Source organism: Pollachius pollachius (assembly GCF_949987615.1).
Source record: "Pollachius pollachius genome assembly, chromosome: 5".
NCBI lineage: Eukaryota > Metazoa > Chordata > Actinopteri > Gadiformes > Gadidae > Pollachius > Pollachius pollachius.
The window spans coordinates 9,337,569-9,365,262 of record NC_136938.1 but is presented as its reverse complement, the minus strand read 5'-3'; the positions used below and the strand labels follow the sequence as shown (position 1 = coordinate 9,365,262).

General features: G+C 45.5%; 2 protein-coding genes across 3 annotated transcripts; one reads left to right on the top strand and one right to left on the bottom strand.

The window, feature by feature from the left end:
- Window positions 1-231: 231 nt before the first annotated feature.
- Window positions 232-10,615, bottom strand: LOC307075709 (lactadherin-like). Of its 2 annotated transcripts, none has more exons than XM_079736384.1 (10): window positions 10,489-10,615; window positions 8,495-8,620; window positions 8,103-8,234; window positions 6,280-6,393; window positions 5,528-5,709; window positions 5,082-5,237; window positions 4,342-4,486; window positions 2,988-3,190; window positions 2,227-2,382; window positions 232-1,061 (listed from the first exon to the last, which is right to left on the bottom strand). In XM_079736384.1, exons 1-10 carry the CDS (start codon window positions 10,562-10,564, stop codon window positions 918-920), a joined length of 1,434 nt encoding a protein of 477 aa, XP_079592510.1. In that variant the 5' UTR covers window positions 10,565-10,615; the 3' UTR covers window positions 232-917. The 2 variants fall into 2 exon arrangements, with proteins under 2 accessions (XP_079592510.1, XP_079592511.1); XM_079736385.1 differs by having other exon boundaries at window positions 2,988-3,172.
- A 1,301-nt stretch (window positions 10,616-11,916) lies between these two features.
- On the top strand, window positions 11,917-25,483 carry LOC307075447 (monoacylglycerol lipase ABHD2). The gene is made up of 11 exons (XM_079736029.1): window positions 11,917-12,065; window positions 13,263-13,339; window positions 14,133-14,348; window positions 17,431-17,606; window positions 18,009-18,176; window positions 18,731-18,914; window positions 20,468-20,560; window positions 20,922-21,023; window positions 21,313-21,382; window positions 21,554-21,638; window positions 24,217-25,483. The coding sequence occupies exons 3-11, from the start codon at window positions 14,140-14,142 to the stop codon at window positions 24,438-24,440; spliced, it is 1,311 nt and encodes a 436-aa protein (XP_079592155.1). The 5' UTR covers window positions 11,917-12,065; window positions 13,263-13,339; window positions 14,133-14,139; the 3' UTR covers window positions 24,441-25,483.
- Window positions 25,484-27,694: the final 2,211 nt, after the last annotated feature.

Here is a 27,694-nt window from a genome sequence, read left to right as displayed (position 1 = left end):
ATAAATCATATGGACACCATCATCCCTATGGGGATAGGGCCTCCTGAAAAGTACTGGAAAGTTAATTGGGTGGGGGTGTTGGCAGGGATGCATTGGGTGTGGCCTGTGACCTTTGACACCTAGTGCACTTTGTCAGGGGCAGACGAGATAGAGATAAGTCAGGGATTTAGTTAATACATTTTATTGGTGAGAAAAACAGAAGTAAAACGTTTTCTACATCATTTCTGAAACATATTTTTTACATACAAATAGTTATTGACAAGCGTTTCGAACATTGGCAATATTAGGTTATATCCTAAATTGTATAAAAGTGCAAAACAGTTTAACATCATGGACATATTGGATTTTCAATCACATGCCATGTCTTAATTATTAACGCCTCCCTCCATCCCCACATAATCCACTCAGCTATGATCCAAACTAAGATATCCCATAATGCATGTCGCTGCACAGAGCTTTGTCCAGCCTCAGTTGTTGTCCTAGCAGCTCTCTCTTCGCAGGGCCTGTGTGTTGATGATGAATTCACCTGGCAGGTGCAACTCACCAACACATTGTGAGCATCTCACACACGGTTCTTCAAATTAACATACACGTCTAAGCAAATCAATCATACACACATGTGCAAGAAAAGCAAGCATTATAATAAAATGTAAATCTATAACTGCTACGCTATCCGAACTCCATACACATTTTTTTTCGATGGTTCTCAACAACCAACAAAGCTGGGAAGACATCAGCTCTATTCCAGAGTGGTAGAATGGGACGTCTATGGGATGTTGAGATGAATGCAATACATCTGACCTCACTGTGAACTGGGGAAGTACAGCAGGCTAGTGCTTTTGATCCAAGAGAGAGAGAGAGAGAGAGAGAGAGCGGGAGGGAGAGACTGAAGGCCGGTCCTGCAGGCCTCAGGCCCTCTAGTCATCGCAGCCCAGCAGCTCCATGCGTAGGGTGATGCGTTCATGCCACTCCCAGGGCACCACGCGCACGTAGCGGGCGTAGAACGCCGGCTCGAACAAGTTCTTCTTATGACTGTTGTTGTCAACGTTACCCAGGAAGATCTGAGGGGGCAAAATTTGGGAGAAAACGGGTCAGACGTGAACGGAAAGCAGCGATCCGCCTGATCTAAATGGTAACCCGAAATATTGCTCATATGGTGGGCCGAGTCACTTGAAACAGTATATTCTTAAAAAACACAATGATTGTGATGCCGTAAATCTGGAGGAGTTAAGCCGGCAAGCTGACACCCTTCCACCTGAACTACCCCGCCTAGTCATTCAGAGAGTTCTCTGAGAGCCTCTGGCGGTATCATTAAATCAAATGCTTGTCAGCTCTACCCCTTATAAAAAAAGATCAAGGTTTTTTCTTTATTACATCTGCAGCCAAGCATTGTCCTAGAGCATTGTTCTCCTCATTTGCTGAAAGGTGCAGAGAACAGGCCATGCTTGTGTAAAAGAATAAGCACTATCCTCTAGGCCTCAGGGAGGGATGACCATCACTTCTCCTCCCAAAAGGATAGAGGAACAAGGGGCCATATAAAAGAGGAAGAGAATAGGAGGGAGTTTTGCAACTGGGTGAAACAAAGATGTGGGTCTGTGTATAAATAAACTGTGTGTTCTAGTTTGTATTCCCAAAAGTCCAGCCTTTGACATAATAAGGGGCCAGCTACGTTCATAACCCCTGGCAAAAGAGATAAGACGGAAGATGAAACCCGACAAAGCAGAACATGACATGACAAAGTCCCATTCACAGTCATGGGTACAAATACTCAGCGCCACTTTGAGAACCGGTTTTTGGGAAAAGGCTAGCCTTGTGAAGCCAGCCTAAGTGTTGCAGCGAAGCCCAGTGAAAGGTGAAGGTAATGACCACGCACAATGCCATTTTTCAGATTTGACTTGCCATTTTTGGGCCATTTTTCCGATTTTTACCATGGCTTAATTAATATATTAATATTGATGCTGCTCTGGTATTGTTGCTTTGTTTGTTGTCAATGTTCACAAATTGTGTTTCCTTTGACCAAACAGCGCTTTAGTACACGTCAGCTAGATTGCGGGAGACGACTGGTCGCAGCATATCCAATCGTCCGCAAAGCATGATTGACTGACATCGCCACTCGAAAAGCACTCTCGACGGCAGACCTTCCAGACCCCAATGAGCGGAGCGAGTATGTCCCGGCCGGGTGAGGCTTGGGGAAGAATGTTGTTCGGCATCACGCGATGATCTGACCTGCTCCTTGAAGCCGTTCTGCTCTTTCACCACGGTCCAGATCTGCCCGTCGTCGCTGTAGGCCACTTTGAACATGGACACAAACTGCATCACGCCAAAGTCCTTGGCCCCCTGTGTGATGATGCCTGTGATCCGCTTGGTCTTCTCCAGGTCCACCTGTAAGCACGGGTGCACCGGTGGAACAACACGTCAACACTCTGCCCCAGCTACACCTAGCCCTGGTATATGAACAATTCTAAAAAGGTAGAGTTATGGTTTGACGTTGACGCAACGCAATGACCTTGCAGTCGCTTCAACGTTGTCGTGAACCTGTTTTGGTTCTGCGTCGGGTTAACGTCGGGTTTATGTTAGTGGACCAATCACAGCCCTTGCTGCTGCGTCACCTCGACGCAAGGTTACAATTTTTGGGAGGCGCACGTCAGGCCCTTGCGGTGGACGCAAGGAGGGACCGCAAGGACGTAACGGGTCCGTGTACCCCCTTGCGTTAAGTCGACGTCCATCCATAACTCGACCTTAAGGCTAAATTCTGCATCGTTATGCAAAAACGCCATCTCCAACGAGGTGAAAGAGTACTACAGACTATGCAATCAACTCTGCAGTGATATCTAAACACTCACGGAAACAGACAAAGGTTTGATGAAACAAAACCTACTTTCACTTTTTCCACAACCATCTTCTTCTGCATTCATGTTTCCTGATCATGCTTTAGCGATGACCCTGGCATAGATCAAACCACTCTACTCCATGAGACATCCCCTCACCTGGATCCACTCTGAGCGGTTGTGAGTGGCGGCTGCCCATGCATTTGTCTTCCCTTGCTTGTCCAGTCGGGCAAACTGAGGGTGCCAGGTGAAGCTGTCGATGCCCCAGGTGCGGTGGGCACTGGAGGCGGTCAGCTGGCCATCTGAGACCAGGCGGGACTTCATCCCCATGGGCTCGGAGCAACCTGTCGTGTTTGAACGGACTGTGAATGGAAAACGAAGAGGAGCAGGGGAGAGGGAAAGAGACGGCAGAGGAGAAGAGCAGAGAATAGAAGAGGGGCAGAAATATAGAGAAAGAAAAACACCCAATGATTCAAACCCAAAGAAGAAAAAAATAAAAATAGAGAATCAAGAATGAAAAATATATAGCGTTTTGCTTGAAGCTAGGCAGTTTATTTGACATTTTTTAGTTGAAATTAGCGTTCAATAATCAAGTGCTCGGACAAAAATGTCAGAATGCTTCAGCCAGAATTAAATGATTGGATGGCCCACCCTTCTCTCTACCTACCTACCTGGCTACCTGCGAGCACTCTGCCTGTGCACTCACAGTAGATGACCGGAGTCTTCCACAGGACCACGCAGACCTATCGCTCAGGCTAGCGGGCTAGTCACGTGTTTTGGGGGATTGGCTTTGGAGGGAATCCTGTAGGAAGGGGCCAGCCTGAAGGGAGGGGTGTCTGGTTTCTCAAAATTGCCTACACTACCTTTAACATGCAGATAACGAAAGTCATCAGTAGAACGTTTCATTGAAGAGAAACATTTACAAGGGCTGCCCCAACACCAAAAGCAGAGGATAAAAAATACCAAAGGAGCAAGGAGCAGAGAAGAAAAGCCAACATCGAGTAAAATGCTTGTAGCAGTTGTCAAGATGCAGTAAAGTGCATGAAGCAGTTGTCAACATGCAGTGAAGTGCATGGGCCTGAGAACCAAAATCGGGACTGTCACCAACTTTGGTGGACCTAACTCCCTAAAAACCCTGCCTTGTGGAACATTTCTTATAGGGTTGCACGGTTATAGGGTGCACCCTGTAAATGTTTTCCAACAGACATATAATACTAATAACCTAATACTGTGGACTGATTTTATAGTTTTACGACTGTAATGCAAACTGTAAAGATCATATTTGGTCCAAACTGCAAGGTGAGTCTATTGACGTTATTATTATAGTATTTTTCAGGGAAAACCTACAGAAAACCATGAGAAACAATGAAAACATAATGAAAACAAAGACAATTCTCCACAAGATAACAACAACAACTGCATTGAGGCAAAGAATTGCAATAAACAATGCGTTGCACAATTCTATAGCATGGTGCTAAAGGTTGGGACTGGACTGCCCACTCCCCCCCCTCACCATTGAGCTCACAGCCCACCAGCTCCATGCGCAGGGTGCAGGCCTTTCGGCACACCACAGGGATGACCCGGATGTACTGGGCCACCACAGGGGGGTCGAATAGGTTGGTCTTGGTGCTTTCGTTGTCTATGTTGGCCACGAAGACCTGCGGAGGACAAGCCCCGTGTTAACTGACGCTAGGGAAAGTACACTGCAAAACAAGTACAACAACACCAGCAATGAAGAAAGGACTTCCTGGATTATCAAAGTAAAAGCCCTCCATTTTAAAGATCCCATATTATCCTTTTTTAGGGTTAATGATTGCATTTGCTAATATGCTATTAGCATAGGGTATCCGCGTGTGTTGCCGAATTCACACCCGAGAAGTTGTAAACATTGCAGGTAGCCGGGAGTTGCGACTCCTGCACTTCAGCCACGCCCACCGCACGTCACACTATCACAGAAGTAAAGTTTGAGTGTTTTTTTGGGGTGTTCTCGGTGGCTGCGAATACTCTCCCTTGCTTGGAGTTGGATTTTTCTATCCTAGCAGATGTAAAACATGTACACATACGTCATATAACAGTCTAAAGCAACGGGAAAAAGCATGAAATCACCCCTTTAAAAGGCAGGTATTTGGGCTTAATAGCAAAGACAGATGTCTGGCTAATTGGAGAAATGAGAGGAGTCAGCACAAACATTCTGCTAACTGAATCTGAAATGATCGCCCCAAACCACCCCGCTAATCTTGACCCCAGTGGTACCTTGTCATGCCTCATGCCGTCCACTCGCAGGATGGAGTAGTTGCTGCCGTCGAAGCTGGTGGCGATCTTGAAGGCCTTGATGTACTCTGCTGTGCCCATGCGGCTCGCGCCTTGAGTTATGATGCCCGACAGACGCATCTTCTTCCCCATGTTGACCTAAAGCCAGCGACAGGGCCTTGTTAGTCACTCTCAGCGCTGGAGAATACATTGATCATATATAGTTAATACTGTCAGTATCAGGTTGAAGTCATTGTGGGCAGCAGATCATTTGGAATACCAAATCATGAAAAGATTAAATAAAATAAGATAATAACTGATATTTGAGTAGTATGTTCGAAACAACACACAATGGTGTTACCATTGCAAGCCTGGCCCAAAGCCTATTTCATAAAGGTCCCAGATCTGATCAGTGCCTGGTTTCATGTGTTTTTGTTTTTCGTCCTCACCTCTATCCAGGGGTTCCTGTCGTCTGCTGCGGAGGTCCAGGCGTTGACGATGCCCTGGTTGTTGAGGCGGGCCAGGCCGGGGCCCCAGCACTGCAGGCCCATCACGCCGTAGTGGATGGAGGAGGCCGAGACCTGGGAGTCCAGGATCCCCCCGCCTTCCATCCCCAGCAGAGCGGTGCAGCCTGAGGAGCAGTGATCAACCAGCGTCATCGCTGACATGTACTACGCTAAAGGCCTAGTGATGGTTCCACGTCGACGCAACGCAAGGACCACGCAGACGCTTCGACGCAGTCGTGAACCTGTTTTGGTTCTGCGTCTGGTTTTAGTGAGTGGACCAATCACAGCCCTTGCTGCTGCGTCGCCTCGACGCAAGGTTAACATTTTTGGGAGGCACCGCAAACGTAATGGTTCCGTCAACCCCCTTGCGTTGCGCCGACGTGAAACCATAACTAAGCCTTAAGGCTGGCCAACGATATGTATATGATCTGATGACACTGACAGAACGCTACAAATCATGGCCAGTATCATTGAATTTCCACACGGGGGCAGTGTTAGCAATTGTAACACAATGAATACGTGGTATATTAATATCTGGATATGTACTGGGTTTTTTGCCAAAATACTTGCTTATCATTGTGCCATAATATAGAGAAACATTTAAAACATCAACCATCTTGTAGTTTGAACATTGAGAGGTCTATTAAGACGTGAAGGCTGGAAGGTTTTCAGTTTTTAGTATCTGGGGGACCTACGTAGATGGCATTGCTTCCCAACATATGGTGAAGGGCACTGGCAGGTGTAGTCCCCATCCAGGTCTCTGCAGACACCCTTGTTCTTACAGGGATGGTTAGCACAGTCATTTACATCTGCAAGAAAACAAAGTTAAGGGATTATAGTTATTGTTAACACATAAGACGACATCGTCCTCATCCAAGCAGGCATAGTGTAAATTAACTAATGTTAATCAAAACGTGACACACAGACAAAGAAAACCTTCCTACTGGGTCAGAGCCGGTGAACAAGAAATCTGAGTTACCAGCTGATTAGGATTGTTTAAAAGCCTTTTCACATCAGGTGCGATTCCCTAAAATCACCCCATGTTGTTATTACCTATATTAACCACAAGGAGGCACACTGTCAACTGCAGTGAGTGCTGGAGAAGTGGATGGTCGTAGTGCAAAGGCACATATGAGTCATGTTAAGCTTGCTAAATAAAAGAACACACTTTAAACAAGGGCTGCTAGGGCTATGATTAGGACATTGCTTGTTTTACCAGAACGAAGTAACAGAGACAACACTGGGTACCACATTCATTTTTAGATAAATAATTTTAGTGAGCAAGTGAGAGAGAAAGAAAATTTCAGATACTCCAAAACAACTTTCTATGAGTCATTGCCCTGCCTCTGTGACCAGTCAGCACTGGTGTTTAACCAAACCCATGATAACATGTTAACCCCTAGCCTTGAGTCAAGAATCACACAAACACACACGCACATTGTGGGCTCAACTCAATACACAAGGCACAGGCCCACGGCAAGGGAGTGGTCACTTACACGGCAGAATGGATCTGATTTGTTCTGGGTTTAATTAGGTTAAATGTGGTCTTCATAAAATCTGCTGGTTTAACAGATAAATCTGGATAAACTCTGTATTGCTGGCAGCAGAATAAGAACAATTCGTCATCATGAGAACCATGTGGTTAATTCATTTTTTCCGGATTTAGATGTGTATCTATGTAAACATCTAAATCCATCAGTTAACCCTGATTCTATTAACTGTTTGTTTTGGGAATTTTGTCCATATTCAGAAACGCTACTTTATTAAAAGTCTTGTTTTTTTTCCCTTGAAAATGAATTTATCAATCCTCTCTTGGACGTTAGTGCCCGTTAGATTCCCAGACAAATGTATAATCCCAGGTTTATGTTAAGAGGATAGCAAGAAAATCCTGAACGTTTCCCCCATTCTTCAACCTGTTTGGGGGCCACCGCGGGGTTGTGAGAAGCATTAAACAGGCCTTAATGCTAGATCTCTGTGTAGGGGCCCTTCTGCATGCTAACACCCTCAGACTTTGATTAGTTCGCCCAACAGGACCACCACAGCGACCAGCTGAATGAAGGGCTTTCATGGAATTCAGAAGCTGACTAAACATTTCTCACGCTGCCGATCCTTGTGTGTGTGTGGGATCTGTGTATGTGTGTGTGTGTGTGTTTGTGTTTGTGTGTGGGTGTATGTTTCTGTGAACTTTTATTTATGTAGGTGGGGGAAAAAAAGGACCTGGGGGTTTCAACCTTTAGGTCGGTCAATGTTAAATACTACGTGTGCATGTCTGTCTGTCTGTCTGTCTGTCTGTCTGTCTGAGTGCGTGTGTGTGAGATCCTATGTGACCTGCTCCCTCCCTGACCCATCTTAAACCAAAGTAATCGGAAAGAGAGACAAACGGAAGCCTTCTTAGAAAGCGAGGGACTTCTCAAAGCACGCGCTTTAAGGTCTGCGTCAACCGGTCGGTGGTGTACAGCTGACAGACCATGGCCTTTCGTTCTACCGGTGGAGGAGACCCGGCCCGGCCCCGACTTACTGATCTGGCAGTGGGCTCCGTCGAAGCCTGGCTGGCACCTGCACAGGTACTCTCCAAACACGTCCCCTCGCCGGCCGGGACTGATGGCCTCACACGAGCCATCGTTCCTGCAGGGGTTGGGACTGCAGGGCCCTGTGGGGTAGCATCACCCACGAGGAGGGAGGGAGGAAGCAGGCCAGGAGGGGAAGGAGGGCGGAGGGAGAGAGAGAAAGACAGAGAGAAAAAAACAGAGGAGAGAAAAGAGAGAGAGAAAGGAGTGAGAGAGAAAAAGAAAAAGAGAGGAGGGAAAGAGAGAGAAAGAGAAAGAGAGAACGAAACAATCAAATGAAACTTGATGCATAATAAAACCCTTAGTGGGAACCGTTGTAAACAACATGTGTTGGCTAACGTACCGGTCTCTGTGAGGTTGCAGGTGTCTCCAGCGAAGCCATCCGAGCAGATGCAGATGAAGGGGTCGTCTCCGACGGCCGTCACACACGTACCTCCATTATCGCAGAGATTCACCTCACAATAGTTGCCTGAATAACAAACAAAGTAACATTAACGGGATGAATACAAACATTTGAAGGACGAATGAGAATGGAAATCAGCTATACATTTTGAGGCTGCATGTTCAACTCAGTTTCCTGTGCCAGGAACCTGGATGAAAAAGATATATAAACAAAGGAGGCTTTTAATGTGGGGAGCCCAAAGTGCGGACTCAAGATCCTGAAAGCAGCAGGAAAGGGAACTCATGTACACAACAAAACATCCGTTCATAACCTTTTAACCTTTATTTATAACCATTGATTGCTTTGTCTTGTTTGGCATTTTGTATACAATGTCACACAATGTTTTCACAGGATGACGGGTTATGCTGTTCATCACTGAATTCATTGACAATGATAAGTCTATCAACAGGTATTTGTGTCCAAGTGTTTCTGTGCTGGTACTTAATCCCACCGTGTAAGAAAGCAAAGTTGTGTGAATTGGTCCGGGTCTTGCCTGGCTTTTGATTACCCATACAATTGACATCTCACACCCACTCGATGTTTCACTCAAAACCATGTCACCCAGTTACAACCAAACCTTTGTCCTGGGTAGACTGGATTTATGACTAAAATGAGATGCTGCAGCATGCACACTAGGCACTGGGAATAGCCCCTATTGAGAGACAAAAATAAGTGCCTTAAATATTCAAAATATTGCAATAGAACAAATTTTTATTGCAATTAAAATGTGTTTTACCACACGTTTATGTAATAATACGGTTAATAAAGTGTGTGACTGTTAGATGTGGTTTCGAACATGGTTTCTCTAAAAGGGATCCAGTGAAGTTCTCGCACTTCACCTGCTCTGACCTGGACTTGATGGAAGAAGGTGGTCATGTGCTGGATTAAGAGATTGGAGGATTAGCCAGGTTGAACACAAACACAACAACCGCTTAGGGTGTCACCAGTAACACAAGATGACAACAGAAAGATCGAAGTGGCCTGAGGTTGCCACCTCCCACCTGCTGATGTCATGATAGCATCAGCAGGACCCCCAGGAATAGGGCCAATAACTGATTGATTCACACAAACAGTAACGCACATTAGGCCATATGTGTAACACCCAAATAATATAGCCTATAATACCTTACACACTGCATATATAACCACACACACTCACACACACACACACACACACACACACACAGTAGCCTACCTTCAGCAAAGCACGTCACGTGTCTAACGCCTAGTAAACAACAACGCAAATGGCCATCGTGTCTCACACCTTATGTGCTCTCCTCTGTCCTGCCATCCACAAACCCCCATATATATCAGATGTATATCAAAACACTCATATTTCGTGAGTACATAATAGGTATGTTCACCGTGCGCCTCTGTGTGTTCTTGTATCATTATGGCCCCGTTACGGTGCCTACTCATTCATTGTACGAATATGATAAATTGGGGTACATCCACTATGAATAGAGGCTTGTGTAATGACTGTTATTTTCTAAATTCAACCAAGCAATGACAAAACCACGAATTGAGGATTAGTTCAAAGAATTTGCCAACTAGTTGTGCTATTCTTGTAGACCTATATCCTTTCAACGACCAACAAGTAGGCTTTTTCTTAATGGATTGTGCCATGATCGATTTTTTTGGTCGCGCTTGAAATATTGAGGGCTTTAGAGTTTTAGCGCAGTACTTGGCCAACAAAGAAGAACAAAGAGACACACATGAGCTAAAAACGAAATGCACGCACAGAGCCAATAAGACAATAGGAGCAAAATGTAGCATGTAAGCATGCGAAACACAACCATCTTAATGCAATAACCGGCCTTTAAGACTTAATCAAATTTAGATGTAATCACTTGATGATTAACAATTTCGTGTTAGACATTTACAAATGCTCTTACCTTTCACTGAGCAAATGGAAAGCAACACACCAAAAATGGCTAAATGTAAAAGAGTGAAATTCCCCATGTATCTCATGTTCGGTCCCTAGTCGTCCCCAGCAACTTTTCTCTGGCTCCGGGACCGCTTGATGGCTCAGATTGACAGAGGAAGTGGGCGGGTCCTGAGGATTAGGAGACGCGCTACGTCCTAGAAATCCCAATTGTGTCATATGTAAATGCCATTACGTGGCAATGTGTTTTGTTCATCACGTCAGCTAATGATTACTCGGAAATAGAAAGAAAATTACACAAGTAGCCTATTTATAATACCTAAGTCGGATGCCTGAGACATCTGCAGCTGAATAAAAAGTTTTCTTTCATATGTGTACAGACTTAGAGAGAATCCTCTGATTTATAGAAATGTCTTTTGCACTCTTTTTTTCTTTTTTGATTTACTCCAACAGAAAGTAAACGGAAACTAATAGGTAATGTAAAATATGATGCATGAGAAAGATTAAGGCAACATATAGGTGACCCATGTTGTAATGATAATCATAATAATAATAATAATAATAATCATAATAACATTGATAATAATACTATAATATAAAATAAAATAATAATTATTATTATTCGTAGTAGCCTATTATTACTATTATTATAGTAATATTGATTGTAATTACTTTTAGAAGACACATCTTCATGTGTGACTTAATAACAACCAACGTTTTGCGACACCGATTTACATATAGTAATAACTAGACTGTATATAGTTTCATGACTGAACACCTAAGATAGATAGACACATTGTAAGCGATTTGTCGCCGTCAAGCGGCCGTTTCTAGCAATTCTTTTTGAGATTTTGGCCTCACCGAGTTGTACAATTTAGCAAGTCCCTCAGCAATAGTTACATGAATTGTTGTGTTTAGGTATAAAAACTAGTAATAGGCCAATCCCACAAACTAAAGGGACAGGGGAAAGTCTAAGCAGACATAAGCAGTGTGAGTGTTAGGGTTAGAAGATATTCAAAACAAATTAAGATTGAAGTAACCTCATAGAGGGTGCTTCACTATATGCTTTTTCGTTATGTAACGGTTCACTGACCCCGCTCACCTTCCAGAAAAGAGCCACAGCCGCGTGATCTCTACCGGTCTATCCTGTTGTTCAACGCAGTCTCCACCGACAATATTATGCTTCTTTTTTTATAAGGACATTTCCACAATCAAACTTTGCAACATAGCCAACGTATCACTGAAATCGTCCTTTTCAACACAATTACAGACAGCAAACTAAATGCACAAAACCATAACTGTGGCAAATCATAGGCATACTGTAGACGGAGGGGGCGTGGCCAGGGCTGGGGAAGACAGTGGGTGACGTCACCTGTTATCACGAGCCAACGGGAAGAGCGGTATGCAAATTCGATCCTTTTAGGAAGTGGAGTCCGAGATGTCAGCCCTACGAGCTAGCTCAATGTCCATATATCAGAGGACCTTCTACATGATAACTACAGTATAGTCACAAAAATCCCACATGGAAAATCCAGTGGAAACATACATCGTCGGGAAGGGAGTACCGGTGACGAATTGCTAACCAAGGTAAGGATGATGCGAACACAACGGTGAAGCGATCTGCATTGTTGTCATTGTCACTGGTCTGTACGGGGGAAACCCCGTTAACGCCAGCTCCTCAGAGACTATACCCAGGGCTGATCCGCGGTGGTGATACAGATTATTTATACATTGAACTGGAGACATCCATAAAACGGCGATAAAGCGATGGGGAGTAGACGGCTTATCAACATCGGGCTCGGTTCTTCGTTTTACTATGTGCGTTGTGATCCTAGCATCACGCCATCAATAAGTTAGCAGCAGCCGTATTCATGGTGGTAACGAATGTAAACACGTGATCTGTTACGCTAAGGCCAAACATCAACGCCAGAAATAACATTATTAGGCATGGACATTGTGTATTTGCGATTGTCATCGTATATTGGATAAATTGGCTGGCTATTTGGCGTGTGGTAGTGCCTTTTAGCTCCCTACTGTCGTGACTTCTAACGGAGAGCTAACGCTGTCTGCCATTATTATTTGGGTCCATTAAATACCATCGTCCTACTCCCGTCCTGCATACCTGTTTAACGTCAAAGTAAACCCAGGTTGACTGCCTTTTCTGTTTGGCATGTGTTAATATGTAATAATTCATTTATAATTGACTTAATTAGACAACTGGGATTGGTCTTTTAATCCATAATTCATAGATCCAGGTGATTATAAAATACACTACAGGTTAACTTGTGTACCTCTTCTTGACTGGGTATTCGTTAAAATATACTGAAAAACAATTATAAAACTGTATATACTGTTTATATATAATAATAATGACGCTTGGATTTATATCAAACAAATCCCATGAAAATGTAAACATTTTTATTATTATGATGCTGATCAATGGAGGCCAACTGAACTTGAGAAATATGTACGCATGTTGCCTAGGTTTGTTTTGAGTATTACCAAACTGAAGAGTATTACTCTGTATTACTCTGAAGCCAATCTCTAGATTGGCTTCAGAGTAGGAGGTGTGTTGTTTTAATATATATATATATATATATATCCTTTTTAAAACATTTTGTATATAACTAGGGCTGGTTTTGGTTGACTGCAGTAAACTGGAAGCTTAAAAATATGTCCAACCAGAGTATCTTATGACCGATAGTATTGATTAACAAGCGAGCGTAAACCAATCCCTTTATGAAGAGAAGTATACATTTATTGTGTTTTTGTTATTTTCTTTAGGTTTTACTACAGTTCAGTGACTTCATCGTTTCACTATTTACATCAGGAGGTCACTTTTGAAGGCTTTCTACAAAATTGTAAGTACATTTTATTTTGTGTTCCCTTTTCAGCTTTGTTTCAACACCAAGCTTAAATTGTTAAATCGGAAAGATAACTTGTGTAATTATTAAATATGGGCTTTGCAATTGCCCACATATGCGCCGACCTTCGGCAACTTCCTCGATTCTGTTTCAAAAGCAGTTCCTCTCTTTGGTCAACACCCTAGCAACACAGACGGCCTTGCTGGCCTAAATAATAATGTTTACACAAACAAATCTAGCTCTGTGATAAATTGTTGTGTATCTGCTAGCATCACCGTATATTTGCAAACTGAACCTGAACTCAAAAAGTTGTGTTAGATTAAGGATATATTGTAATATTTTATTTGAGTGACTTGTACTATGGTGCATTTCTTCCATAACCCTGTTGCAAAGCCCACTGGATATGAACAGACACATTCAGGTCAGTTGGTCAAATCAATGGCCTGACGTCTTGGTCTATAACCCAGTGGCAAAAATGAAAGCTGTTCATAGCACAGCATCCATTGTAGCCTGTATCATTGAAGGAAATTCACGTGATTCTATTCCATATCTACGCAGTTTGGCGTAGGCTTTCAACCATAGTTGAAAGTCATCACTCTTCACTAGCTGTACACAAAATGTATATTCGTCCACAGATGTAAAACAATGAAGCCTCCTCATTCCCCAGAGGTAGCTCCATATGTCTTTTTTTGTCTCATCACCTCTGACGATCATCACCAGTTCACTCACTGTAAGCGTTGAGCCTAAAATGTTAGCATGTTATTACATTTTCCCATCCCTCTCTTCTCAGCGCAATCATGAATCCCCACGATACGGACGTTCACACCATCTCGCCGGAGCTGCCTGCCATGTTCGACGGCATGAAGCTGGCCGCCGTGGCCACGGTGCTCTACATCCTGGTGCGCTGCCTGAACCTCAAGAGTCCCACGGCGGCACCCGACCTCATCTACCAGGACACGCCCCTAAACCGCTTCCTCCTCAAGTCCTGCCCCCAGCTCACCAAAGAGTGAGTCGTCGCATTCCTGCCGCACCTGTCCATATTGAGTTGCCGTGGAAACGGCAGAGTGACACACACACACGCGCACGTGCACACACGTGTAGGCACACGTGTAGGCACACGTGTAGGCACACGCGTACGCACACACACACACACGCAAACACACACGCGTGTGCAAAGACGCGCACACGCGCAAACACACACGCGCAAACACATGTAGGCACACGCGTACGCACACACACACACACACGCAAACACACACACACACACACACACGGACGCACAGAAGCACATTCACACTTGTTTGCAAGCACTCGCATACACCTAAGCATTGTACGGCTTGGCTCTAAGGGAAGGCTGTCCACACACAGTGTAGCGGTGTCGAGGGGACCCTGGGGTGGCCAGATTGTGCCGGTCGTACATTGAGTACAGGCGGCCACGTTGCAATGTGGAATGTCCAGGGACCCATTAGGATCACAGTGGGACTGTAGATTATACTTGGGTTCATAATTGTGTACCAGGCAAGGCAACTTTATTTATATATCAATTTTCCATACACGAGGCAGGCTCAAAGTGCTTCACATAGAAACATTGTCATACATTAAAAATGAAATAACAATAACCAGAGGCTGCACCCTTCTCTGTCGCCTCAGTTGTTCTTATCGTGTGTGTGTGTGTGTGTGTGTGTGTGTGTGCGCGTACACGTTTGTGTGTGTACCTACACTAGCAAGTTGCATAATGATGTGGGAACATTCTTTAGCACATGTGGAGAGCGAGAAGCCACACTTTCTACCCCTTGCTGTTTGCTGAACCATGTGTAGGGTTCAGGCCATGACCTCCCCACCAGGCTCCATGCGCTCCGTGGATGCCTATCTCAGTTGGGGGGGTCATCTAGTAGGCCAGGGGTTTATTGATCAGTAGAGTAACTCATACCAGTGAGAGAACTGATCCTCAGCTCCAAGCCACCAGGGCCTCTCCATAGCATAAAGATATTGTAGCTGTTCCTCGGCCTAGGTTTTCTTCTTTGTTATTGTTGTGTAACCGTAGTTTGCAGACAGTCGCTAGAGACCAATCAATCACAGGATATCCAACAGAGAGGGGAGGGGCTTAATGCCATTAGTAAATGCTTACGCTGGCTTGGCTGTGTGCACACATGTGACTTCTAGCTCCCTTTCACGAGTCAATCAAAGCTAGGGTGTGGAAGTCTGAATTTGCTAGCTTGACCTTACTAACTAGCATTCCTTCCGAGCCAAGCAAGACAGGACATGAAGGAATCTATATCTAGACCTGAGCTCCTACTGTAAATAATTGTTTGACAATCTCACATTACTGTTCATGATGCTGTGCCAACTTAAAACACATTCTGCCAAAATATGGACACCGGACACACAAATGTTGTCAAGGAGGGGGCTGTGTGATTTGCAAAAGTGATGGAAGATTCTCATCCGAATCAAACGTGATTGATTTATTAGAATATAATTGAATTCTTTATTTTCATTGCACAGCATACAACAAAATTGGATGTGTGATTTATTCACCCATATAAGGAATAGCTCTTGGTATGTTTGGTGAATGGAAAAAATACGTCTGTACAGTCATCAACCAGATTTTTCGCTGCACCAAATGGATCAATATTAGACCGCGTTCGAAAAGGAAATTATGTCGAGACGATAGGTGGATTAGGGACGGCTCTTGTGTTCACCGGTCTGGTACCTGCTATTGATGGCCTTAACCACCCTGGCAGGTGCTTATCTTCCCCATGACCGCCCATGAGGTCATCCTAACCCGGATTGCCTCCGCCCATGCAGATTAAAAGCCTTTGCTGTGAGAACAATCTAGAAAAGAGGGGTAGGGCTTATTCTGAGTCTTTTGAACCCTGATGGGGAAAGTTTGATGTTTGATTATGTTATCCTCAACAGGCATGCAGCCTGCCAGATGATACCATGTATTCATTTTTCAACGTATTAATGGACGGTCTGATGAGAAGCCATGTTTTTAGGTGCATTTGCATTCAAGAGCATGGCAAAGGGATGTGCAACTGTTTATTTTACTATGGCTTTGAATCCCTATAATAGGCATCTTTCTTTTGGTATCGCTTAACAATCCCCATGTCCTTTCTTATATTCACACACTGCATCCTTCACTTGGTGTGTTTTGTCTGTGTGGGCGACCCTTAGCAGGGGAAGAACTTCAGATGATGTTATGTAATAGACAGGAAACTGAAGACAAGGCCCAGCAGGTCTCTCTGACCCGTGTGCAGCACTCATGCGAAAGGAGGAAAAACAACAACAAAAACAACTCTATTGCAATAATTCTGTGAAGTCTTATTTAGAGAAGTGATTGCCAATGCCTTTTATAGTCTTATTGACAAGCAGTTGAGGTCGATTTGGAGCTCAGAACTCGAGGCAGTTATAAATGTTTATTGAGCCAAAAAGATTTTAGATAAAGACAAATAATTCTGAAACCCTCCCCAACTGTAGCAGAAAGCAGCCGAGGATCATTATGGTAGTTATTCAGTTAACTGTTGAATTGTCATTATTCATGTCCGTAGTCTTCATGTGGTTGGTTGATGGTGGGGTTGTTTATCAAATTAATACAGCCAAGGGCTGTTGTAGCTGTACCCATATAGTAAAGCTACGTCGCATAATAATGAAAAAAACCCAGACAAAGGCAGGGTGAAATTCATGTGAAAGAGCACACAGGCAACCAATCGCAGGCTATCGTTCTTCATGCGGCACACACACAACCAGGCGTCTATCCATCAGGTTTAAACGCTGGAGAAAAGATAAGGAACAACGCATTCTTGAGTATCCTGGATGAGTGCAACAGCTAGGCACACACTCCCAGCAGGAAGGCACAGTCACACCGTGAACAATGATGCATTGTACACAGCCAGGACGATTGGACATTGCATTTTTACTGTACCAATCTTTGCAAATATGACCGCATACAACTAACCTGACTTGCTTTGCATTCTTTTATTTCACACATGGCCTGATGTGATGCTCCCTTGACTCATCTACCAGCGATGAGTCCCAACTCTCTGTAAATGTAATGCTTACTGTGTGTGTCCGTGTGTGCGTGTGCGCAGGTACATTCCTCCCTTGCTCTGGGGTAAGAGCGGCCACCTTCAGACGGCCCTGTACGGAAAGCTGGGGCGGGTGAGCTCCCCTCATCCCTGTGGAGTCCGGAAGTTCCTGCCCATGCAGGACGGAGCCACGTCCACGTTTGACCTCTTTGAGCCGCTGGCTGAGCACCGGACAGGAGGTGAAGCCCTCGCTCCATACCCCTCCTCTAGCAGGGTGTCTCTCTCCGTCTGTTCCCCCCTTATTAGAGGAGTGGCCCGAGTGAGGGTCTCAGCTTTTGAGGAGGACGTTCCCATACCCAGTCAGCTCTAGAGAAAGTCAATAATGCTTTACTTTGATGTAAAACTGTCATCCAGCATTTGGTTAAAAGCCCACATGTGTTTTGTGGGTTCACTATCAAAATGATCACAATATGATATTTATTCAATATCCGGCACCCCTTTTGAATCCTTCATACTTCATAGGTCATATGTCCTCATCCCCTCATCTAAAGTCGCACCTTTTTTACTTTCCAACTTTCCAATCTGCGAATGTCTCGTCTGACCCATTCGTACGCCACTTTCCTCCCTTGTCTGATTAACAGGCGACATCACCATGGTGATATGCCCCGGCATCGGTAACCACAGCGAGAAGCACTACATCCGGACCTTCGTGGACTGCTCCCAGAGGGAAGGCTACCGCTGTGCCGTGCTCAACCACCTGGGGGCTCTGCCCAACATAGAGCTGACGTCGCCCAGGATGTTTACCTACGGTGAGACCCTCTCAGACCACGGGGAGCTGGGGCTGGGGGGGTGTAGACACCGATGACGGACAGCTGCCAATTAGTGACCCGACACACACACAACACCAAGAGGGCTAGACATTGGGGGATTCCTTAACTTTTCTGTCCAGTAGGGCTGAAAGATTTGGGTAAATAATCGAATTGCGATTATTTTCGACCAATATTGCGATTGCGATTTAGCATGCGGTTTTCTTTTTAAAGTTCCTTATGTTCTTTTTTATTCAGTAAACACGCAATACGTCATCCACTATTATGACCAACACAACATTTGAAGCAGTCAACGTGTAAACTGCTCTTTCCTTTATGCCAGGCCAATGAATTGTAAAAGAAAAATAAATATGAATCTTACTAATGGCAGTCAGTAACGTTAACAAATCCTAAAAACATTAGATTTTAACGCTGTGTGTGGTGTGAATGATTGAATTATGAAGTGGTTGATAATGACAAACGTGTCGACTCCTGTGCTACCGGTCACTGTCTGCTGGGGTCTGACTCTCGGCTCTGGCTCTTGGTTCTCCTGTCAGGCTGCACGTGGGAGTTCTCCGCCATGGTGGGCTACATTAAGAAGGCCTACCCTCAGACCCAGCTGATCGTGATCGGCTTCAGCCTGGGAGGAAACATAGTGTGCAAGTTCCTGGGGGAGAACCGGAACAACCAGGAGAGAGTCCTCTGCTCTGTCAGCGTCTGCCAGGGTTACAGCGCTCTCAGGTGGGTGGAAGCCCGTCAGTCCTCCCTTAGCGGCGTCAACCACATGCAATCACACAATCCATGACCCCCAAACCCTAACCCTGCCAACACACAATGCATGACCCCCAAACCCTAACCCTGCCATGTACCCCGGGCCTCTTTATTACACATGAGCCACTGGTGGAATGATATCGAATGGTATCTCGCACAAGGCTTTATTTGTATATTTGACCACATAGATCATTGTGAACGTATAACGTATTCACTTTTTGGATTGATCCATTTCATGCACTGAAAATCTACACTATGTCGAAAATGTGTTTTTTAAGGGTTAGAAAAAGTTTGTATCAGGACAAGTAACGGTCTTTCCTGGACTAAATTCATGCCAATCAGATGTATCGGATAAATCATCAATGCCCCGAAAGCTACAGCCACAAAATTATGAAGTGAAGCATGGCAAAAACTAAAGATAATTCTACACAAGAAGGTCATGGCTCACTTAAGTTGTCTCCGAATGCACCACAAGACGTCAAGTACGCCCTTCGGACAAATGAGGAAAAAATATGTTGAGTCTTAATACAGAAAGGCATTTATGTTTGGAAAAACCCAAATGGAGCATACCACCACAAAAAACCCATACTTACCAGTGGAGGGGAAATCCAGGGACGGATTTGCGTCAGGAGGGCCTGGTTGTCAAGGTCCTTTATGAACTCGTATTCTAGAGAGTAATGGGAGACCGTCTGTTGTACTGCAGCCCTACTGTTTTGGACACAAATGCTCACTCTGAGAGTGAGTCTGGGGTATGGAGAGTGAGTCTTGGGTATGGAGGGTGAGACTGGGGTATGGAGAGTGAGTCTGGTTTATGGAGAGTGAGACTGGGGTATGGAGGGTGAGTCTGGGGTATGGAGGGTGAGACTAGGGTATGGAGGGTGAGACTGGGGTATGGAGAGTGAGTCTGGGGTATGGAGAATGAGACTGGGGTATGGAGAGTGAGTCTGGGGTATGGAGGCTGAGACTGGGGTATGGAGGGTGAGTATGGGGTATGGAGGCTGAGACTGGGGTATGGAGGGTGAGACTGGGGTATGGAGAGTGAGACTAGGGTATGGAGAGTGAGTGGGGTATGGAGAGTGAGACTGGGGTATGGAGAGTGAGTCTGGGCTATGGAGGGTGAGACTGGGCTATGAAGAGGGAAGCTTGGTTGTTTGTGTCTGGGGATTACAGCCGTATTTCATCAGTCCATCTCCTGTCCCATCAGTGGCGCCCACTGAACCAGCCTATTATTATCCTTGTCTGACAGCCAGCGTTCCTATCTGTGAAAACAAAACAACTCAGAGACAACGTTGTTCACCTCATATTAACGAAAATATGCGACTATCTCCTGTTGATTGTAACCTGCTTTCCTTCAGTATGATGGATTGTATCTCCGCTTCAATGTATATTATAAAGTCCTATTAGAGAGCCCAAAGCACACCAGTGTTTACACAGGGCGCAGAGCCCGCCGTTCAGAATGCACTGCACTCTCACACTCGTGTACACTGCACATAGCTGACTGTGTGTGTGTATGTGTCCATCAGGGCCCAGGAAACATTCCTACAGTGGGACCAGTGTAGACGGTTCTACAACTTCCTCATGGCCGACAACATGAAGAAGATCATCCTCTCACACAGGTACTGAGCCTGCTGCCCTTCTAATGTGCCCACGGCACTCCCTTGATGCTGGACACTGAGTTCCACTGCTCCTGCTCTTAGTTTTTAGAGGTTTTAAAGAGATTTTCTTTACAATTTTAGTTCACTCTAGCTCATTTTTTAAACACAAAATACAGTTTCAGTTGTTTGTCAAGTTTTTATTTTAAGTTCAGTAAACAAAAATGTACAACCAGTTTTCGTTACTTTATTAAGACTTCATAACCTATAACCACCTTGGTTCAGGCGTATGACAGAAGCACCCTTTAGGGTTTCTATAGAAGCAGAACCGAATGACGTTTACCTTTCCAATGATCACTCATCTTGGTCACTGTGTGCTCCTCAGGGATAGCCTCTTCGGCGGGACCTCGTCGAAAAGGATCGATGCAGACCTGAGTCGGCTGTACACGTCCACCTCCATCATGCAGATAGACGACAACATCATGAGGTGTGTGTGTGTGTGTGTGTGTGTGTGTGTCCACGTTTATAATCCCCAATCCAACAGGCCTGTCTGTCACTTCCCCTCCCTATCCCCCCCAGTATAGGGACATGGTCAGCTGTAGCCGGAGCCAATGCACCGATGACCCTGGCTGATTGCAACATGTCCAATGTTGTTGTTGTTGTTGATGATGTTGTCATTAAGCAGGGCTTAATACTACTGTCTATTACTGGCATTCAGATGATAAAGGTCTTCTTTACTGACATATGAATTCATGTATTTTCTCTTCTCTCAACAGGAAATTCCACGGCCACAGCTCCCTCAAAGAATACTACGAGAAGGAGAGCTGTGTCCATTACATCCACAATGTAAGATCACCGCCTCTCTCTTAATACACTCGCGTGTGTGCGTGTGTGTGCGTGTGTGCGTGTGTGTGCGTGTGTGTGTGTGTGTGTGTGTGTGTGTGTGTGTGTGTGTGTGTGTGTGTGTGTGTGTGTGTGTGTGAACTGTGGATGTAAACACTGCGTTTGGTTTCCTAGGTGAATGTGCCACTGCTGCTGGTGAACTCCGCGGACGACCCCCTGGTCCACGACTCACTGCTCACCATTCCACGCACGCTAGCAGGTAACGCCACAGACATTCCTTTGTTTGTGTATGGATACAGACTGAGTCACTGTTGACCTAATACTGAGGGGAGAAAAGGCAGTGTCCCGGATCAAAGTCCATTCCTCCTTGTCTAGAAGGGGATCGCTGGGCTATTTTTATAGATTTTCCTAGTTTTTTTTCCTTGTTTCGGACTGCAATTATTATTATTTTCTCACAACTTCTGTGAAAAGAGCGTTATGAAAAGAGAGCGTTACAGTTTCCCTTTAACAAATGGAAGCTGCTCTTGCTGGCTGACTGACTTTACACTTAGTGACTGATTGGGTGTGTCTGTTTGTGTTTGTTACGTGGGTCCGAAATGCAGAACTACTTATGGAGTGAGAACTGGATGAAGAGTATTAGCAGTTGTTCTTGGTAACTGATGTCTGTCCGTTTGACCCGCGCGTCATGAACGTTGTCTCCAGTAATACTGCTTTTAGATGCTATTTTTAAACTTACTGGACAATTACGTAGACACTCCTATGCAGAGCCAAGATTGTTAAAAGGGTTTCCTGGATGTTATGTATGTGCGCGTGTGTGATTATATATATATATATATATATATATATATAAATATATATATATATATATATATATATATATATATATATATATAATATATGTGGGCGTGTGTCATTTTTGGAGTTGGAATTCTTGACGGGGAAGTGTATGTGATGAGAGAGAGAGTGAGGTACTCTTCCTCCTCCAGAGACCTCCTCGGCTGGTACCCAGATCACTGCAGCCCCCAGTAGGGTAGCTGCTGGGGGCTGACCCCGCCCTAGAGACAGAACTTGGACTCAGACACACACTTCACGCAACTACCGGGAATGCCGCGGACTAAAATACATGTGCCATGTTTAGGGCTATAAGTAGCTTAGATGTTTGCAGCCTTAACATGTATTGTCATTTAAGCCTTCTTGTAAGCCACTTCATGTATTACCAAAACATAATACCCCTTTCTTCCTACATTAATACTCAGCCAAGTCTCCTTGCTTCCTACATTAATAGTCAGTGAAAGCCCCTTTCTTCCTACAATAATACTCAGCCAAGCCTCCTTGCTTCCTTCCTTAATAGTCAGTGAAGCCTCCTTTCTTCCTACATTAATAGTTAGTGTTACCTCCTTTCTTCCTACATTAATACCCAGCCAAGCCTCCTTGGCCGACTTTCTTCCTACAATAATACTCAAGTCAAGTCTCCCTGCTTGATACATTAATTCTCATTCAAACTTCCTATATTCATACTCAGTCAAGCCTCCTTGCAGACAATAATAATACTACTGTGGAAAGTGCAGCACGCAGTGACCCCCCCGATCAAAGCGCTCCATAGAAGGGAGGTTCTGTAGGATCCCATATTTGGGTCATCTGTCAGTTGCCTGGCAGACCGCTGGCTCAGTGGCGGAGCTCACAGCCATCCCCGGCAGCTGGCGTGAACGGGGCATATTAGTATTGGAGGGCCATGCCATTTTAAATCCCTAGGCAACCGCCACCAGAGTCTCCCTGTGGCCCAGATCGGGCAGCACAGTATCACCCGCTATGGGAGTGACCCGGGCCCTTCCCACACCCACACCACTCGCTGGACATAGCAGGTCTACAATTATTCAAATCACAGAAGCACATTTGCATAGGCAGTGTGTCACCGTGTGCGTTGTTGATACGACACTGCTATCTGACACGCGAGGCTTTTGTTACACAATGCTGTTGCACGCAGGGAGCGCATCATTTTCCACCCCCTTCGGTATCTCTAATAGACTGTTTTAATGACTTCCTGTCAGCCCTACCCTGGGCGGACTGAGGTTGCTGACGCTGTGTCTCGGATTTTTGTCCCCGGTGCAAGGTCCAGATGGCTACAACCATCCATCATATGCGTTAGTCATACTCGGGGCCCAGACTTTGACTCCATTCATCTGTGGTGCTTGTGTCCGTAACTTCACCTAAGTGGGTGTCAAGTGGCAGCCATGCCCATCTGTTTGTGAGGCTCACACGGAAAGGACATGCCTGTAGTTCCTCAAACAGCCTGTAGGTGGTCGCTGAAGTAGGTGACGAGGGAGAGAATTGTCATTTGAACCTCGTAATACTAAGCCAAAACATTTTCTTCTGTCCGGTCAGTCTCTCAGTAGCTAGTGCACCTTCCCATTGTGTGTTTTTCGAGGTTGACTGTGATGACAAGTTATAGAGGATGACATTCTAAAGATAGATGGGCCAAATATGGATCGTCTCAGACAATGGCGACGCTCCTTAGAAGAGCTACACCTTCAACCCCTGTGTGTGTGTGTGTGTGTGTGTGTGAACCAAGGGCCGAGTGTGTGTGTGTGTGTGTGTGTGCGTGTGTGTGTGTGTGTGAACCAAGGGCTGACTGTGTGTGCGTGTGTGTGAGAACCAAGGGCTGACGGTGTGTGTGTGTGAGAACCAAGGGCTGACGGTGTGTGTGTGTGTGTGTGTGTGTGTGTGAGAACCAAGGGCTGACGGTGTGTGTGTGTGAGAACCAAGGGCTGACGGTGTGTGTGTGTGTGTGTGTGTGTGAGAACCAAGGGCTGACGGTGTGTGTGCTCTCTCCCTTCCAGAGAAGAAGCAGAACGTGGTGTTTGCGCTGACTCTGCACGGGGGCCACCTGGGCTTCTTCGAGGGGGCGGTGCTATTCCCACAGCCCCTCACCTGGATGGACAAGGTGATCGTGGGCTACGCCAACGCCATGTGCCAGTGGGACAAGCAGAAGCCCCCCTGCCAAAAAAGTGCCACCAGCAGCCCCCCGCAAGCAGAGGGCGGCTGTGCCGAGGAGAAGGCCTGAGACACACACACACACACACACACACACACACACACACACACACACACACACACACACACACACACACACACACACACACACACACACACACACACACACACACACACACACACACACACACAGTCTCTGCGTGTGTAACGCTATCACGTTACTGAGGAGACTCCCAAATAAAGGGGAAACTGCCGTGTCTCCCCCACTGCATTTTGGTCCATTAGTGGTCACTACTGCCCCCCCCTCCAGGCCCTGGCCTTGGCCTCCCCCCATCACCACCTGCAGAACACACGTGATACTAAGGATAAAGGGGCAAACTAAAACCAACTGCCTTGGTGCTCTTTATGATCGCGAGTGGATCCCAATCGGATTTTAGGGAAACACACACACACACACACACACACACACACGCCTACGCTCATCATCCCGGGACGTGGATGTGTTGACCAAATACAAAATGCACACATAACTGAGGAAGCCTGCGATCTACATGCCATACTGTTACCATACCATGACCCCCATTCTACACCACCGGTTCCAAAACCTTGTTGGCGAACCACACGTGGAAACAAGGCCATTCCTGCACCCCTTCCTCTCTGGGCATGGGGCGACACATTGAGGACCGCCCCCCCCACAGCGGAGGATCTCTGCTGTGTGACACCATCCCACCGTTCTATAGATAGTCAATATTTTTGTACCTCGAGAGAAAAAGCATCAACGCGTACAATGGCTGATACATATCCAACGTGTTCTCAGTATCCTAGCGATCTGTAAGAGGGGTTCTGGTGGAAGCCACAGGCTCAGACCGTACAAGTCAAACCAAGAGCACATACGAAGACTCATCCCATCTTAAACATCCTGTATGGAGCTCGCTACTTCTCTACGCCATGGCTTTACGCCTAGTTTTCTGCGTATGCGTGTGTGTGTGTCTGTGTGTGTGCGTGCGTTTTTTCTGTGTGTGTCTTTGTCGTTTCACGCCTGAGAGTGCGTGACCCAATCTCACCATCAAACCCGTGTCCATCATGGTGAATTTCAACTACTAGGTGGTGTTGGTGGTGGTGTTGGTGGTGGTGGTGGTGGTGGTGGTGGTGGTGGTGGTGGTGGTGGTGGTGGTGGTGTGTTGTTGTGGGAGTCTCCCACCGCTGTCTGCCACAGTCTGGCCCTGTGCCATGTTAACAACCCCCTGAAGCAGACATGCTGCCCAGACCCGGCCGGGGAATGTATATATGCAATGCAGGGTTTCCGACTGCGTTTATTTAATGCTCTTTCCTTTTCATCACGTTCGACCTTCAATGCACTTTATTGCTCTGTTGATACGATGACTTTATTTCCTCGTTTTGGTGTTTTAGTTGTCTTTTATCATGCTTAGTTTTTTCCGAGGTGGCCGATCATACTTAATCAGTTGAGATTGCCGTTGGTGTAGTTCGACGTCACCTCGTCGCTACGGCGACAAGGGAGGCATATGGGGGCGGAAAGGAGAGGTTTGGCTGCTGTTAAAAGTGAAGAGTCGTCCGATGACCCCATGCCACACCCCCACACCTCCACCTCACGTGTGTTCCGGACAGAGGACCACATGTGCGCCTCTCGGTTTTTTGCTTTTCTTCTCCTTGAGCCCATCTGCTCTTTCACCCACCATTGACCGGCGCCAGCGTCAAAGCAAGCGAGGAGTGCTCGACTAGTGCTCTGCTACTGCCCTGCCGGAGCACAGAGGACAGCTCGCTGGCACCCCCCAGTGGCCGCCCGTCATGCTCCCTAACCCCACACCATACAACCCTCCCCCCCCCCCCCCCCCCCGATCCCATCGCCCATGAGTTCTGGAAGATCATATCTCTGGAGCGCGGGCCGTTGTAAAGTGTGCAGCACACACCTTGTGGGGGAAAGTGCAGGTTTTCCGTGGCGGTCTTGTCATGAATTAGTTTTTAGTCACTTCTTCTTTTTGATCTGAGCTGTGAGGTGCTGTGAAGAGCTGGTAAGAGGCCACTGGATACCCGATCGCCGTTGAGCCAAATGTTTGACTCTCTAGTTCGGTAGTTGTCAGAATTAGTGGGGATTTGTACAGTTTTGTGTAGAGCACTGCGTGTGTGTGTGTGTGTGTGTGTGTGTGTGTGTGTGTGTGTGTGTGTGTGTGTGTGTGTGTGTGTGTGTGTGTGTGTGTGTGTGTGTGTGTGGCTTAAGATTACTTTTGTGAGTGCGGACACCACTGAATTGTTGTCCCTTTATTTCAACCAAGCTGATTTTGTCAAGGAGTCGCCCCGCGTTACCAGCCGGCGTGCACAGCAGGTTTATCCAAGTTTTGGAGTTTCATTTTTTTATTCATTTTTTAAAATCCATCTTGCAAACGGTGTTCTATTAAAAAAATAACTAGAGTAAAGTATTCACATGCTGCATAAGAAAATATTCAAGCAAGATACAAATAAGAAAACGCTCTACTGTGAACACTGATTGGACCGGTCTGATGCCGGGTCAATCACCGCGGCTACAAACCGCTTCTGAACTGCTGCTGTTCGCCAAGTCAATATGCAGAACTTGAAATAGTATTCATTTTCTTGTTTGGAAATTGTGTTTGCTCATTTGTAGCAAGGGCTAACCGTAGATGAATTCAGACGGGTGTTTTCAGATGCTCAACTGCTATATCCTATTCCTGGTCAGACTTTCTTTCATGTGAAGTCTGTCCTGCTGCCTTTTGAATCTTCTAATCTGTATTGCGCCACCCGTAGGTAGGGAGTGGCAATGGTAACGTCTTAAACATGCTGATTGAAACATCCAGTCATGCAGTTCCAATCTAAAAGGGTTCAGTTGGCAGTTCACAGCAAGTTTAAGTCAGATTGGTTTACTGCTTTATTTTTTTAAACACCAGCACGCCCCGCTGTGGTGCCACAACGAAAGTTGATTGTGTTTTTTATTTATTTTCTTATTTTCTTATTTCTCTGGAGAACTATGCCTCCCCATAACTTTGCACAATGATGCAGGTTTGGGTGTGTTGGCTACGGTCATTTGTTTTCTATGTTATTATTTTGTGGGGTTTTTGTACTTAATATTGTTATCGTGACTAATTGTGTTATTATTATTGTCCTGTTTGAAAAACGTCAGAGTGGGAGTATTATGAAGATAGACATAGCTGTTATGTCAAAACACCACATCTTGATAACCAAACCAAAACTCTTCTTCACTTTAAGATACCTATTGAAATGTACTAAAATCTATACAAATCTCTATATAGTATACAGTATATATATATAAAATAGAATATACATTTAAATATT

Excerpts from the sequence above, each read along its gene's own strand:
- LOC307075447 (XM_079736029.1), top strand. The coding sequence starts at position 14,140 with ATGAATCCCCACGATACGGACGTTCACACCATCTCGCCGGAGCTGCCT. Across the intron at positions 17,607-18,008 it reads GGCTGAGCACCGGACAGGAG|GCGACATCACCATGGTGATA; the intron begins GTGAAGCCCTCG and ends TCTGATTAACAG. Across the intron at positions 21,024-21,312 it reads ATAGACGACAACATCATGAG|GAAATTCCACGGCCACAGCT; the intron begins GTGTGTGTGTGT and ends TTCTCTCAACAG.
- LOC307075709 (XM_079736384.1), bottom strand. The coding sequence starts at position 10,564 with ATGAGATACATGGGGAATTTCACTCTTTTACATTTAGCCATTTTTGGT. Across the intron at positions 8,235-8,494 it reads CTGCAACCTCACAGAGACCG|GGCCCTGCAGTCCCAACCCC; the intron begins GTACGTTAGCCA and ends GCTACCCCACAG. Across the intron at positions 4,487-5,081 it reads ACGGCATGAGGCATGACAAG|GTCTTCGTGGCCAACATAGA; the intron begins GTACCACTGGGG and ends TGTCCTCCGCAG.